The 16,095-nt window shown below is 39.7% G+C and overlaps 1 protein-coding gene and 1 pseudogene across 1 annotated transcript; both read left to right on the top strand.

Annotated features, from left to right (window-relative positions):
- The first annotated feature begins 585 nt into the window (after positions 1 to 585).
- On the top strand, positions 586 to 4,741 carry LOC110195031 (olfactory receptor 52M1-like; annotated as a pseudogene).
- A 3,284-nt stretch (positions 4,742 to 8,025) lies between these two features.
- Positions 8,026 to 9,762, top strand: LOC110195033 (olfactory receptor 52I1-like). Its single transcript, XM_078146204.1, has 2 exons — positions 8,026 to 8,167; positions 8,732 to 9,762. The coding sequence occupies exons 1-2, from the start codon at positions 8,026 to 8,028 to the stop codon at positions 9,760 to 9,762; spliced, it is 1,173 nt and encodes a 390-aa protein (XP_078002330.1).
- The last annotated feature ends 6,333 nt before the right edge of the window (positions 9,763 to 16,095 follow it).

The raw sequence follows: 16,095 nt of genomic DNA, 5'->3' as shown, positions 1-16,095 counted from the left end.
AGATCAGCAAGAGTGGCTTAGCAGTTATAACCACCAGGTTGCTCTGTATGTGGAGATCTTCATTGAAACCTGATGACCAATCAAATGAATGGAGCTCTCCTGACATCTCATATATTTTGATTTTCAACTCTTTGTTAACCATTTTTATTCTATGCCTCCAAGTTCAGAAACTATCCTTAGTAGAAAACAAAAACAGAAGAAAAGTAGTTGAATGGTTCTACCTTATCTCCATTGTCTTGTAACAATCATTCTTATCCAGTCTGAGCAGTGGTACTCTGCCTTCTTTGATCTTCCTCTTGTACCCTAAACAGTCCTCTTGTTGTCCTCTATAGTCATCACTAACCTTAGCTCATCCTGAATTTTGGCATTCCTGATCATTGTTTTTGCATATCTAGTTCTTTAAAAATGTATTGATATCTCCTGTTTTTATATCACCTTCATTTCTAAATCCATTTTTGCCTTTTCCTATCCAGAGAGCCATCCTCTTATAATTAATGATAATAATAATAATAATAATAATAATAATAATAATAGCAGTTCAATAAAGCTAAACAACCTATTAAGCAAGGTTGATAGCAATATGAAATGTTCACCACCCATAGTCCCCCACTTCTGAAAAAAAAGGGAAGGTGGGGCACTTCCTCAACTATTCTGAGGGGTCAAGTTTGATCAATATAATTATGTAACATTCAGGTTTGATTTTCAGTATTGCTATTTCCATTTACATTATTGTAGGTTTTTTACATATTATTTTCTGATTCTGCTGACTTCACTTTGCATCAGTTCTTATAAGTTTTGCTGTGTTCTTTGTATTATTTTTTAATTAAATTTAAAATTTTTAATGAACAGAAATCTATTTTCTCTCCCAGCCCATTGGAGGAAAAAATAAAAGAAAAATAAAATTCTTGAAAGAAGTACGCATAACAAATTCCCTCCTTGGTTGTATCCAAAAATATATCTTATTCTGCATCTGAGTCTATCACCTATCTCACAAAGTGGAGAGTAAGTTCAGGTCAATTCAGTAAATATTTATTAAGCACTTACTATGTGTCAAGCACTCTGTTAAACACAGGGATGCAAATAAGGAAAAGAAAGATAGTCCCTGCCCTCACAGAGCTTCTAGTCTAATGGTTCATAACATCATGCTTCATCATCAATCTTCTGGAATCATTGTGTCAAACAGAATTCTTATAGCTTTCAAAATTGCTATTTTTAAAAATAATGTTATAGTATTGTTTTTCTAACTCTGCTCACTTCACTTGGAAGCTGTTATACCAATCTTCTTATGTCTCTCTGATATAATCTATTTCCTCATTTCTCATAGCACAATAGTATTACCCTACCTTCATATAACATAGTTTGTCCAATCATTCCCCAGCTGATGAGTAACCTTTAGTTTCCAGGTTTTTGCCAACACAAAAAGAGTTGCTATAAATATTTTTGCATGTCTAGGACATTTTACTTTGGTCTCTTTGGGGTTACAGGCTGAAGTGGTGGCATAGCTGTGTCAAAAGAATGGGCAAAAAGTGAAAAGTTTAGTAACTTTTTATGTATAATTCCAAATTGTTTTCTAGAATGGTTGGCATTCACAGTTCCACCAATAATGCATTAATGTGCTGTTTTGAGCAGCCCTTCCAACATCTGTCATTTTTTGTTTTTGTTGTCTTTGTCAATGCTGTGGGTGTCAGTTGGGAACTAAGGGTGGCTTTAATTTGCATTTCTCTAATTATTAGTGATTTGGAGAACTTTTTTCAAATGTCTATCTATATAGCTATCTATTTATCTTTATACCTCCTAGGTATCTTCTCTTGAGCACTACCTATTTATATCTTTGACCATTTATCAATTGAAGATCGCCTTTTATTCTTACAAATTTGAATCAGCTCCTTATGTGTCTAGGAAATGAAACCTTTACCAAAGAAACTTACCGCAAAGATTTTTCCCCAGTTCATTGTTTCCATTTTAATCTTAGTTTCATTGGATTTGTTTATGTAAAACCTTTTAAATATAATTTATGTAATCAAAATAATAATAATAGCTAACATTTATATAGTGCTTACTATGTGCCAGGCATTGTGCTAAGCACTTTACAATTATTATCTCATTTGGTTCTCACAACAATTCTGGAACGTAAATGCTATTATTATCTTCATTTTACAGATGCAAAAACTAAAAGAAACAAAGGTTAAGAAGCTTGTCCAGGGTCACATAGCTAGTAATTATTTGAGATCAGATTTGAACTCAGGCTTCTGACCTCAGACTGGGCACTCTATCCACTTTGCCACTTAACTACTCTAAAAATTAGCCATTTTATCCTCCATTATCCTTTCTATGCCTTGTCTACTAATGAACTTTTCCTCCAACCATAGATTTCATATGGAATAATAACGTTTCATTGCATTCATGTACTGTAACATTTTTAGCTATTCCTGAATCAATGGACATCTACTTTGTTTCCAATTCTTTGCTACAACAGAAAAAGTGCTGCTATAAATATTTTGGTGTACATAGGATCTCTCTTTCTATTTGGTCTATGATCCAAATGAAAGGTGGGATTTGGGGTCAATATATCCCATAATATTATGTTGCATATTATGTTTGTAATGTTTAGTAAATTCCTTGTCTATTTCCTCCTTCTATTATTACTTCTACTTTTACTCTCATGACCACATCACTTTTGCTTTTTTCCTTTATTGGATCCTCATTCACATTTGCTTAGAGATGATAAAGGAAAGGTCATTTTTATGGGGAAAGTATACTCAGAATGAAGACCAATTAGGAGACTGGTGCAATAATTCAAACATGAAGCAATGAGAGTAGTGGAATTGTCCATGGAGAAGGGAACACCTAAGAAGAATGCTGTAGGGAATCAATACACAGGAAGAGATTGACTTCAAATCAGATTAAGAGGTTCTGTTTGTTTTTCAAAGACCCATCTCCATGGGAAATTGATCAGTTTTCCCATTCAATATCCAGGCTCAAAACTTGGAAAGAACTTAACTGCTCAGAAAAGTTTTCACAGCAAGAGTCACATAAATAAGAGAGTTGATACCTTTTATTGGAGTCTGTCTAAATTTTGTATCCCTTGATTCTTTCTTTGTCACATACTTACTTAGGAAAAGTCCTCCCTTAAAAGCCTCTTTGGACGCCTCCTCTTAGCATGAATATAAATTGGTCTCTTGAAGGCTATGCTAGTGAAGAATGAACTAGGTGCCTGGTGAGGAACTGTATGTCATTTGTCTATACAAAAATGTAGGTGAGTTGGAAGAAACCTATCATCAGAAGGTTGGTCATCAGGTGTTCAATATTTCCAGACACAGCTAGTTAGTCAATATTCAACAAGCATTTGTTTAAGCACTTACTGTGTGGCAAGAGCTAGGAATAAAAAATAGAAGTAAGAAGAAAGAAAGTTGCTGTCCTCAAGGAACTTAGACTCTAATGGAGGAAGAAGATAACACATAAAAGGAGGTTGAAAAAGAGGAGAGAGACACAAAGGCTGTTTCCTAATGCATAAATGTTTTGTGTAACATATTCATTAGTGCATGGAGTACACATAGATTAAATTTTGAATCTTGGAAGTATTGATATATAGGGAATTAATTAATAGGCCTGCTACAGAAAAGGAAAAAAAATCATGCCTGCCTTATATTTGTCTCTGTGTAAAGAGAAGATACATTTGTTCTCTGTGTTAAACGATCCATGCTGTTCTTTTATATAGCATCTGCCAGCTTACTCTGTAGGAAAGCAAGACTCAACAATCTGTAGTTTCCAGAGGGGGAAACTCCACTGGAGTAGGGGGCAAAGTCTCCCTCCCCCCATCCCCACCACGTTCCCTTCTCAGATGTCTGCTCCACCCCCACCTCTTTCCTGCTGACTGGCATCCCTGGGCTGGAGCCCTTGCACATCTGGCTATCCATCCCCTTTGGCTCCATGTATTTGGTAGCTATGGTGGGGAAATGTCCATCCTGGCAGTGGTGAAAGTGGAACGCAGCCTGCACCAACCCATGTACCTCTTCCTGTGCATGTTGGCTGTCATTGACCTGGTCCTCTCCACCTCCACCATGCCCAAGTTGCTGGGTATATTCTGGTTTGATGCCTGTGATGTTGGACTGGATGCTTGTTTGTCATTCTCTGCCTTGCCACTGTTGAGTCGGGCATCCTCCTGGCCATCTATGATCCACTGCACTCACACTACAGTGCTTACCTGTGGCATGGTGGGGCACATGGGACTGGTTTCCCTTTTGCATGGGGTGCCCTACATTGCCCCTTGCCTTTGATGATCCATCTGAGACTCCCTCACTACCAAGCCTGGATTACTGCCCATTTCTACTGTGAGCATATGGCAGTGGTGACCCTAGCATGTGGTGACACAAAAGTCAACAACCTTATGGCTTGAGCGTTGGCTTCCTTGTTCTGATCCTGGACTCACTAGCTATCGCAGCCTCCTATGTGATGATCTTCCAGGCTGTGCTAGGACTGGCCACCCCAGAGCCCAAGCTCAAGGCCCTGGGGACATGTGGGTCTCATATCTGTGCCATTTTGATCTTTTATATCACCACTGTAGTCTCTTCCGTGATCCATTGATTTTGTCATCATTGCCCTCCCCCAAATTCACATCCTGCTGACCAGTTTCTACCTCCTCATTCCACCCATCCCCAACTCCATTGTCTATGCTGTCTGTACGAAGCAAATCCAGGAGGGGCTTCTCCAAATCCTGAAGGCAAGAGCTCATTCCAGGTGATTACTCTAATAATAGAATGCATGGGAATAAGGCCATATTTTGAGTGCGTTCTCCAACCAGAAATTTGGAGGTGTCATGCCCTTGCTTTTGACAAAGTGCTTAATTACCCTAATCTTCTTTGTTGTTGTTCAGTCATTTCAGTCATGTATGACTCTTTGTGATCCCATTTGGGGTTTCCTTGGCCAAGATACTGGAGTGGGTTGCCATTTCCTTCTCCAGCTCATTTTGCAGATGAGGAAACTGAAGCAAACGGGGAGAAATGACTTGCTCAGGGTCACAAAGCTAGTAAGTGTCTGAGGCTTGTATTCAGGATGATGAGTCTCCCTAACTTCAGGCCTAGAACTCTATTCAGTGAGCCACCTAGCTGCCTTTACCCTAAGCTAAATGCATTCTTTTTGAGAGTTCAAAGCACTTTGAAGGTGCTATACAAATGAACTTATAACAATTCTATGATGTAGATAGTGTATTAACCCCTTTGAGATTCAGTTTCCTCATTATTGTCTCTGTCAATGCTATTTGCCTCATTGTACTGTTAAATGACTTGCCCAAGACCACAAGAACTCTGTATTGGTCCTGTAATAAGAGGACCTGGGTTCAAATCCTGTCTCTGACACTATCTGTGAGACCTAGGACAATTCACTTAACCTCTCTGGATCTCAATTTTCTCATCTATCAGGAGAACTGGGCTGGAGCCCATGGTCTCTGAAGTCCATTCTGACTCTAGATCTATGATTCTACAAGAGACAGAGGAGATAACCAATTATCTCAGGTTTTCTGTGCTGACAATAACCATTTCTTAAAGCTGCGAAAGTACTTTCATCACAGCAGTCCTGCCAGGTTGGTAGGAAGAATAGTATGACCCCCTTTTACAAGGGAAGGAAATGGGCCCAGAAAAGAGAAGTATCTCCTCCAAGCCCACCTCCTCACCTAGTGGCATAAACATAGGCAGCATTTAAGCCTGGGTTTTCTGACTCCACAACCAGTGTCTTTTCTCCTATACTAGCTGCCTCTGATATCCCATTTTCCACAGCTCACAAGCTCAGGTTTTTCCATGGGGAGAGGATGCAGGTCTCCTAAGGGGACTCCAGGGCGCCACATTCCCAAGGAGGAGCCTGGGTTATAAATCCTCCTCATCTAGAGAAGGGGCAGCCCAGACGCTCCTGTTCCCCTTTCAGAGAAAGAACTGGGAGGCTTCTTCAGGGCAGGTAGGGCCTGGGGTGGGGAGGATGGAACTTCAGGTAGGTGTCTCTTTGAGAGTATGGGACAAAATCAGTTTTCTCTGCTCTGGAGTTCAGAAGCTTATGATGACTGAGGACCTGACCCAGAGTATCAAGGCTTTAGAGAGTCTAATCAAAAACATCCCTCCTCCAACCAAGCGGCTCTGGCCCTCAGACATATGGCTCAAGGATATCCCTCCTGCATCCTGTCACCAACCACTGTCACCCTCCCTAGGGGCAGACAGAATGACAGCATACTCTCCCCCTCACTGCCAGGGTTTGTGCTCCCCAAAACACTGATTTAGGGATTGTTCCTACTCCCAGAACTCAGACTGTCCTTGACAATTGGAAGGTACCTCCTTCCACTCAAGGTCTGTGGCCCCCAGACAGGCCAACAGGGACCCTTTCAGGCAGGTCCTCAACTAAGGTTGATCTCTTAGCAGGTTCCCTTTTTCACCCACAAATTGAGGTTTAAAAAGGAAGGTGATTTTGGTCAAAGACTATGCCAAAGACCTTTCCTCTAGCCTTGTCTCCAGGGCTCTCTCTCCTAGCATGATGCCTTATAGGCCAGGAGACTCTGAACCCTGCTGGTCATCCCAGCCCACTGAGTTTCTGAGGTTCTTCATAGGAAATAACCTCAGTGTCCAAAGGGACCTATGAGATCATCTAAGGCAACATGCCACTCTATTAAGTAATCACCCCTACAACGTCTTTGACATGGGGCTTTCCAGCCTCTGATAGAAGATCTTCAGGGATAGGAAGCTCACCACCTCCTTAGACATCCCAGGATTCTTTAGCAGCTCTACTTCTTAGGAGGCTTTTTCTAAACCTGCTTCACTATAGCTCTTCTGCTCCCCACCACCTTCCTCCACTGCCTCTAGTTCTGGCCTTTGGGACAAAGCAGAACAAGTCTGCTCCCTTCCTCCCCCCATGACAGCCCTTCAAGTAGCTGAAGACCATGATTGTGTCTCCCTTAATTCTATTCTCCAGGCTAAATATCCCCAGATCCTTGAATAGACCCTCTTATGGTTGACTTGAATTATATGTTCTTGTTTCTGTTCATTGAGTACCCATAATATGCAAGACCTTGTGCTGGGCCCTGCTGGAAACAGACAAAGAAAATGTGAAAAACTCCTGCAGTTTTTAAACCTATTAATTTCATCTATTCAGTTAGGAAGCTAGGTTGCACAGTGGAGAGAGCTCTGGGCCTGGAGTCAGGAAGATCTGTGTTCAGATCTGGCCTCAGACACTTACTAGCTGTGTGAACCTGAGCAGTTCCCTTAACCTCTGCTTGCCTCAGTTTACTCACTTGTAAAATGGGGATAATAATAGCATCTACTTCCCAGAGTTGTTGTGAACATTAAATGATTTAATATTTTCAAAGAGCCTTATACGTAATAGATGCTAAATAAATGCTTCCTTGATTTCTTTCTCTCTCCCTTCCTTCTTTTTTGCCTTCCTCTCTCTACAGACTAATACCATCGGCCAAATTAGTTTTAGACCCAAATTCATTCATCAATAATAATTTAAAATACAACCAATAATTTAAAATACAACTAACATCTCCTGTCTGCCGTGGTCTTTGCTTGGCACTGATAATAAAAGGTGATAAATACCACACCAGTTTCTTTCCTCCAAGGTGGTGCTCGGAAATGAACACAATTCTCCAGATGGGATCTGACCAGGGAAGAATAATAGCAGAATTATCAACCACTTAATTCTCAGAAACTACATCTCTTGGGGCAGCTAGATGGTGCAGTGGATAGAGCTCTGGACTTGGAGTTAGGAGGACCTCATACGCTTCATACTTACTAGCTGTGTTACCCTTGGCAAGTCATTTAACCACAATTGCCTCACAAAAAAAATAAAAATAAAGAAATTACATCTCTTTTGATGTAGTCCAAGGGCACATCAGGTTTTTCAAATGCCAACGTGTTTTGCTTCACATTAGTGAATTAATGTGCCCAGATTCTTTTTCGGAGAAATTGTTGTCTAACTGTGCCTCTTTCCCATATTGCATAGGCATCCTAAAAGTCTTATTGCATTCTTAAATTTATCACTGCATTAATGACTTTTGGGACACTCAGTATTTTCAAAGCCCACTTGGCCCTTCATCACCCTGGCAGCACCTCTCCTGTGCTCTGCAATCTTCCGAAATCACCAATATTTGTGCAAAAGTCATGTCCACCAGTTCTTTTAGTCCCTGAGGGTATCGTTCAGATCAGCCTCAGGACCTGAAATCAGCAATACAGCATCCAACTGCCTTTGACCTCTTTACTTTTACTTTTCTTGGACATCTGCTGCCAATTATCTATTTTTGTTCTCTCTTTCCCAAGACAAAGGATCTTCTTGGCAGAGAAATAAGGATCCACATAATAAATGAACAATTCTGTCTTCTCTCCTTTGTCAGATACCATTGTCTCATCCCTGCCCTCCCTCTCCTGAGCGACAGCCCAGTCTTTCTGTGTGTCTTCTTCTTTTCCCCAATATAGCTTTAAAAATTCCTTCAATATAGAGGAAGAAAAGTAAAATGTAACTGGACTCTTGTGTACTGGGGCACAGTCTTCATTGAAAGTGCTCTATTTTCCACTTGCAAAAGTTTGTGTGGGTTTTTAGGAAACTGAGTTTGAATGGAGAATTGGGGAATGCTTCTAGCGTTACAAATAACTTCTGATAACACTTTCCTCTGAGGGCTCCTAGAATAAAAGTTATCATGTAGGAAGTGGCATTGGGGAGAGATAGGAGCCCAATCTGGGTTCTCTGTCCTCTTAAGAGTTTTGTGGTTTTATCCACAGGAAAGAAGTCTCCCTTGTCATGCTGACATCACCTTGCAACCAGACATTGGGTAATTCGTTCATCCTTGTGGGCATCCCAGGACTGGAGGGGGCACACCTATGGCTGGCAGCTCCATTGAGCTTGATGTATGCTATGGCCCTTGTAGGGAATACTCTAATTCTGACTGTGATCTTGGTTGACTCTGCTCTGCATGAGCCCATGTACTATTTCCTGTGCATTCTGGCAGCTGTTGACATCATCATGGCGACCTCTATAGCTCCCAAGATGTTGAGCATCTTCTGGTCAGGTGATGGCATCATCACATTCACTGCCTGCTTTGCTCAGATGTATGTGGTCCATGCAGCCACAGCTGCTGAGACAGGCCTGTTGCTAGCCATGGCTTTTGATCGCTATGTGGCCATCTGCAAACCCCTCCACTACCAAACCATTCTCACACCCAAGATGATGTTGAGGATTGGCGTGGCTATCATGGTGAGAGCTGTTTTGATCATGACTCCACTGAGCTGGATGGTGATTCAACTGCCATTCTGTGGCTCCCACATGGTTCCCCATTCCTATTGTGAACACATGGCTGTGGCTAAGTTGGCATGTGCTGATTACATGCCCAGCAGCCTTTATAGTCTGATTGGTTCCTCTATCATTGTGGGTTCTGATGTATCCTTTATTGCCACCTCCTATAGCTTGATTCTTCAGGCAGTGTTTAGACTTTCTTCCAGGGATGCCCAACTCAAGGCTCTCAGCACATGTGGCTCCCATGTAGGGGTCATGGTGCTTTACTATCTTACTGGGATGGTATCCCACTATGTGGAGTGGTTCGGGCAGGGTGTAGTGCCTCTGCACACCCAGGTGCTACTTGCTGATTTTTATTTGGTCATTCCACCCACCTTGAACCCAATTATCTATGGCCTGAGGACTAAGCAGATCCTAGAGAGAGTGTCAAGTATGCTAGGGAACTGTTGGTGTACTGTGTCAACGCTCAAATTGGAGAAACCATGTATGAGGGCTTAATTACTAGAGGTTATAAGACCAGGATGGGGATGAGGACGGAACTCGTGACTTTGTATAAGGAACTCTGAGAGAAGAAAACTTCCTTTACTAATACAGGTTGGCATCATCTCTGAAACTTGTAGTCTTAGAGGATTTTCCCAAGTGTTCAGAGGTTCGGTGACTTACCCCAGGGTTTCGCAGCTGGTATGTGTCAGAGGCAGATCTTAAACCCAGCTCTTCCTGGTTTCAAGGTCAGCTCCCTGTCCACTATACAACACTGCTTCTCTGGTACCAGAACTATGAGTAGATGAAGGGGAATGCCTCCTAGACTTAGAATAAATTATGATTCTTCATTGTCTAGGGCAGGGGTGGGGAACCTGCAGCCTTAATGCCACATATGCCCTTAGTTAACTTTAAAATTAATAGTTTTCATTTTTTGAAATTATTAAGTACATAGTGGGTAGGTTTTTACAAAATAATGTACATTTTTAAGTATATCTAATTGAAGTTTCTTGAATGTGGCCTTATTTGATTACAGCTAAACTAATACCATGAAAAGGTTCCCCACCCCTGGTTTAGAGCTATTCATCTTCTTGGAAAATATGCATTTGCACATTGGCCAATGTGGCAAATTGTAGAGACTTAAATTGCTGTTTAGGGGTGAACTTAGCTAACTTTGAACCCTCTTGTAGGAGATAGTCAAACAGAGACTATGTGATCATTTTTCATGGGCATCGTAGAGGAGTTTCTACTGTGGATGAGAGAATGCAGACCACCTCCAGCATTATCGAATTGCACCTGGATTTCTGATTATAAGAGTTTGAAGGAAACTCAGCAGTTATCCAGGCCAAATTGTAACTACAAAAGGAATTCTCTCTAGCATAATCCTGACAAGTCATCAGTCACTTCACTACTTTGTTGAAATCCCATTCCACTTTGAGACAGCACTAATTACTAGGAAGTTTTCACATATGTCAAATTTCAATTTGTCTCCCTGAAACTCTTCCCCATTCTCCTAGTTCTGCCCTTTCAGAGAATCAGGAAACTTGAGATTGTAGACTTTGAAGGTACATTAAGCTTAATGATATAAAGAATTTGAACTTTAACTTTAAAAAAATCAGTATTTACTACTCTTAATGAAGCTGAGGTTATTAGACTCAGTATTCACCTACCTGGGGTTATGAGAGTCTATTACTTAGTTCTGCCTGTGTCAGTGTGAATGGTTCATTGTGCCCCATCCCTACTAGCCATCAGCCAAAGACTGCTCACTGGTCTGTGTGAGTTGTAATTCACATTTGGATATACTACTGTAACCACCAGGGGCAAGTGCAGAACCAGGAGAATTGCTGGTCTGTTACAGTAGCATCATTATGGTAACGTGAGGTTGATGCCATCCACCTGAGCTACTGCGGTTGCATGGTATCTATCCTCCCATACGGGCTTTTTGAAAATCCAAGCAGGGAGAGAAATGATGAACTCAATGTGTAGCATGAAACATACATTTTTGGAAAGGCCCAAGGTGGAGATTATATTTTATATTTTGAATATATATGTATGATACAAGCATTTAATTTTTCTTTCTTCTGATTATTTTGAGGGGGAGATATAAAGAAGGTGGTGACAATGCTAATGAAAATAAAGAAATAATTAAAAAATTAAGAAAAAAGGTAAGAAAAGAGTCATTGCACCATTTAAAACTGTATAGAAGAGAATAAAGTCAGTAAGAAACAGACAGGCAAGAGAGCTTTTAAAACATGTTTAACCTCATATATTTTAAAAGAAAAGCATGCTGTTCATAAGGAAGTCATTTTCCTATATGATTCTCTTTTTTTCCTGCCCTTTGCATGTGGAAATGTTCATCTTATTTCATGTTGGTTAAATTCAGATTTAGAAGTAATGAGAAAGATCAGGAAAGCCTGTTGAATCAGGCCTCTCAAGTTAAACCTGCAGTGACTTTTCTCTGTAGCATGATGCTTTTTGGTCTTCTTCAAAAATGGAAATAAAAATAGGCCTAGGTACTTTTCTGATGCCTGTAATTAACAATATTCCATCCTCCCTTTTCACTTTGGGGCTCCAGTCCCCAGCCCAGTCTTACTGGGCTAGTATGTCATTTGTCTGCAAGAGAAGGAATTCCTCCTATTTCCTTTATCACTATCTGTGCATAATATATTCAACAGCCTGAGTTATTTGGTGGCCAGCAACTTTATCATAGCTGAATATCCAAAAGAAAAAGCAAACATTTGGGAAAAGAGAAAAGCTTCCACAACTGCCTAGAAGGGTCAGATGGAAATAGGTAGTAAGAGAGCATGAATAGTGTACATAAGCAATTAGATTATCCCTGCAGAGCAAGAAAGGAAAGGGGAGAAAATCATTGTTTTTTCCTCTTGCATTAGCTTTGATCTGGTGATTCAGGTTAGGCCATAGTTCATGTTCAGACTATTTCTATCAGCTCCTGCCCTGATCAACACTCTACATATACTGGCTAGATTTTTGGACGCTTTGATGACTCCTCCCAGGAGCCTCTTAAAACAATTCCTAGTGATCTCCTTTTATTCTCCCTGCCCCCTTCCAGTTCAAGATTAGATCATCTTTTTACCTTGTAACACCCTGCTAGACTAGAACACAATGGAGTGTAAGGAAAGATATGGGAGTTGGAAAACCTATTTTCTAGTCCAACCCCTGCCCCTGAGTTGCACAACATCCTTGACCAAGTCTCTTAAGAATAGAACTTGAGAATGCTGTGTAATCCAACTAATTCACCAAGATTATCACTATGATTATCACACTGTGGGATCTTAATAAACATTTATTGAATTATTAACAGTTTACTAAAAACAATTCACTTTTCTTTAGTTCAAAAGGTTGTTTATAAGCCTGTTCCTCTGAGAGGCAGGGAGCTTAAGGTTTATTCTCTCCATTTTACATTTCCCTTTATTCTCTCTATTTGCAATTTCAATTGATGCTGAAGCTCAATTTGGGAATTGACTTGCACATGGTCCTAGAGTAGGTGGTGGAATTATGAAGGCTTGGGTTCAAATTCAGACTCTAAATCTAAGATGCTTTCTGCAATATCTCAGTGCTTCCCTAGTACTAATCTTAATAACAGGAGCTCTTTATATGTATATAGCTTTTTCAATTGACCTAGCATTTATATTAATTTTATTGGTACATTTTTCCACATTTAGGATCTGGAATTTCAGGTAAGCAAATCCATGACTCCTCTCCGATTTATCATTTGAAAACACCGTACTATTAGTTTTCTCTTCATTGAGAAAATACATAACAAAACTGATCCTCATTTCAGTAATACACTTTTATGGATTCACAGACTTCACTGAAAAAGCAAAACAACTACCCACAGGTTCACAGTTTGAGAACTAGTGCCCCAGCCCCTATCTTTCCATTTCATCCACAAAACTAGCAAGAGAGACTGTCAAATGCTTTACTCAAATCTAGTTATACTACTACTATAGGGATCCTCTGATGTATGTACCAGTTTGGCAACCCTAACAAAAAAAAGAAATGAGATTAGTCTGGCATTATTTATTTTAATGAAGCCAAGGTAGCTCTTGGTGACCTTTATTTGCCTTTTTAAATTTTCAAAATTCCTCTCTTTGATTCTAAGAAGTCTTTCTAAAATTTTTCTAGGAAATGGTCTTAATTATTCCATCAATTGATAATGATTTATTAAGTGCTTACTATGTTTCGGGCACCATGTTAAATTTCAGAGTTCCAAAGGAAAAGCAAAAACAATACCTGTCCTCATGGAGTTTGCATCTAATGCAGTACATAGCATGTATATAATTAGGTACACAAAAATGCATAAAGATTAGATGGAAGATATCTTACTGAGGAGGGCATTAGCATCTTGGATGAATAGAAAAGGCTTTCTACAGAAAATAGTGTTTGAACTGAATCTTGAATGCAGTCAGAGTATTCTCAAACAGCTTTAAAAGACTTAAGAATTCTGATCAATACAGTAACCAACCATTTCTACAGAGAACTCATGATGAAACATGCTACCCACTTTCTCTCAAAGTTGTAACAGACTCAGGGAGTAGATTGAAACATATATTTTTTGGACATAGCCAATTTGGGAATTTGTTTTATTTGACTATGCATATTTGTTACAACGGTTTTGTTTTGGTTTGGTTTGGTTTTCAGTTGGGAGGGGGAGATAGAAGAGAGAGAAAATAAATCTTTGTTAATTAAAAAACTAATTTTTTCCCATGCAAAAATAAATTTCTATTACACACACTTCATTTTTTCTCCACTCCATGGATTTTAGGGATTTCTTGAGGAGTGGAGGAATGGGGGCCAAGGGAGGTACTTAGGAAAAAATCTGAAGTCTCATTATGGACTTTGTTTAGCCTCTTCAACTCATCTTCTACGAGCTTATACTTTTATTCTGGTTTGAAAACTTCCTCTCAGTCTCAACATTTAAACCCCATGTCTCACACTTTTCAGACTTTTGGTCCTCCCATTTGGAATACCTTCCTCCCTCTCTCTTATCAATCCATTTCTTTCTCTTCCTTCTCTACCCCACCATGTTTCATCATGAGTTCTATGGGATTGTCTTGTACCATTGTATTGCTGAGAATACCCAAATCATTTACAATTCTTTTTCATACAATATTGCTTTTATTGTATACAATGTTTTCTGGATCTTCTCATTTCACTCTGCATCAGTTCATGTAAGTCTTCCCAGGTTTTTCTGAAGTCTGCCTGCTAATCATTATTATTCAGTCTCTCATTTTTAATTCTTTCTTCAAAGATCCTGTACTAAAAATAATTTTATTGCATTGCACTCAGTAAAGGATGTGCTAAGTATTTCTACATTTCTGCGTTTATCTGTGAGGTTTTTATGCCTCTATATATGGTCAGTTTTTATAAAGGTGCCATGCATAGCTGCCTCATGCAGTAATCATCAGAGGTACATCATCTCTAATTTTCCTAAAGTTCTAATCAAGTCCTTAACTTCTATCTTATTTATCTATTTGTCCCTGCCCTCAACAAGTTTACATTCTATTAGAGATAGGGCAAACACACAATATTTAAACAGATAATTACATATATTATTATTTAAGGAAGGAAAAAGTACTAACTAGAGGGATCAGGAAAAGCTATCAGTAAATGGCATATAACCAGAGCTTTCAAGGAAGCTACTCATTCCAAGGATAGGGAATCCCCATAAGAAAGAAAGAGATGGGAGATGGAATTCTGAATTTGGGGAACAGTATGTAGGGCAATTTGGCTGGAATGCAAAGGGTGTGAAAAGGAGAGGTACTGGACCTGTGAGCTCGTTGAAATAGAAATCTAGGTGAAGAAAACCCCTTTTCCAATTCAGTCAGTATCTTCTCTGCAAATTAAAGTTCTAGAGAATTACCTAGAGAGTTAAGTGACTTGCTCAGGGTTATGTAGTCAGTATAGATCAGAGATAGAATTTGAACTCAGGCATGGTTAAGGCCAACTTTCCATCCACTAGCCATGGCTGCCTCTCACAAGTTGAAGGGAGTAATGAAATAACGCTGGAATGGTAGGGTAAAGCCAGATTATAAAGGGCTTTAAATACAAAGTTAAGTAATTTGTATGTTATCAAAGGAATCTGTATGTGGATAGGGACCCACAGAAGGTTCTTGAGCTGAGAGTGACACAATCATACCTATGCTTGAGAGAATTTATTTTGCCTGCTGGGTAGAGGATGATGATGATGACTTTTAAGGCTTGATCACATCAATGTGAATCTAAAGTGAATTGGAAGAGGACACTAGTTGAGAAGGTTGAATAACTATGTGGTCCACTTAAAGGAATTGTCCAACATGAATACCAAAGTTCTCAAGAAGGATGCCAGAGGATTTTAAAGACAGGATGACAATGGCATGGAGACCATAGTTGAAGAAGTAAAAAGAATTACCTAGATCTCTACAGATGAAGTCAACATGGGAAGAAATGAACAACATGTGGAGATACATGAATGGGTTGTGATCTGCATCAAGACCCAGCTAAAATACCACTTTCTGAAAAAGGCTTTTCTTGTTCATCCTCACTCCTACTGCCTTCCTTGATATGTCAAACTATTTACACTTTCTCATGGTAGCCATTCTTTACCCACTTGATTTTTCCAAAGTGGATTGTTAGGCCAAACACTTTAGAATGATTATGGATCTCACTTAGGAGGCTCTTTGGAGTTCTAATGATTGATGCTGATTAAGACAACATCATCTGAAAAAGAAGTGTCTGGTGGATAGTAGTCTCTATAGGGAATCCCTCTTCCTTTCGGGCTCTGCTTTGAACATCCTCCATGTCAGCAGCAAACAACTCTGACGAGCACAGCTCCTTATTATTTTATGCCTC

This window comes from Phascolarctos cinereus, unplaced genomic scaffold (genome assembly GCF_003287225.1).
Source record: "Phascolarctos cinereus isolate Bilbo 61053 unplaced genomic scaffold, phaCin_HiC Scaffold_726;HRSCAF=1367, whole genome shotgun sequence".
Lineage (NCBI taxonomy): Eukaryota > Metazoa > Chordata > Mammalia > Diprotodontia > Phascolarctidae > Phascolarctos > Phascolarctos cinereus.
This window is presented reverse-complemented; position numbering and strand designations above follow the sequence as displayed.

What these genes read in the sequence shown, in the direction of transcription:
- LOC110195033 (XM_078146204.1), top strand. Translation starts at nt 8,026, where the DNA reads ATGACTTTTGGGACACTCAGTATTTTCAAAGCCCACTTGGCCCTTCAT. An exon ending in AGTTCTTTTAGTCCCTGAGG is followed by an intron (nt 8,168 to 8,731) that starts GTATCGTTCAGA and finishes TGTCCTCTTAAG; the next exon opens with AGTTTTGTGGTTTTATCCAC.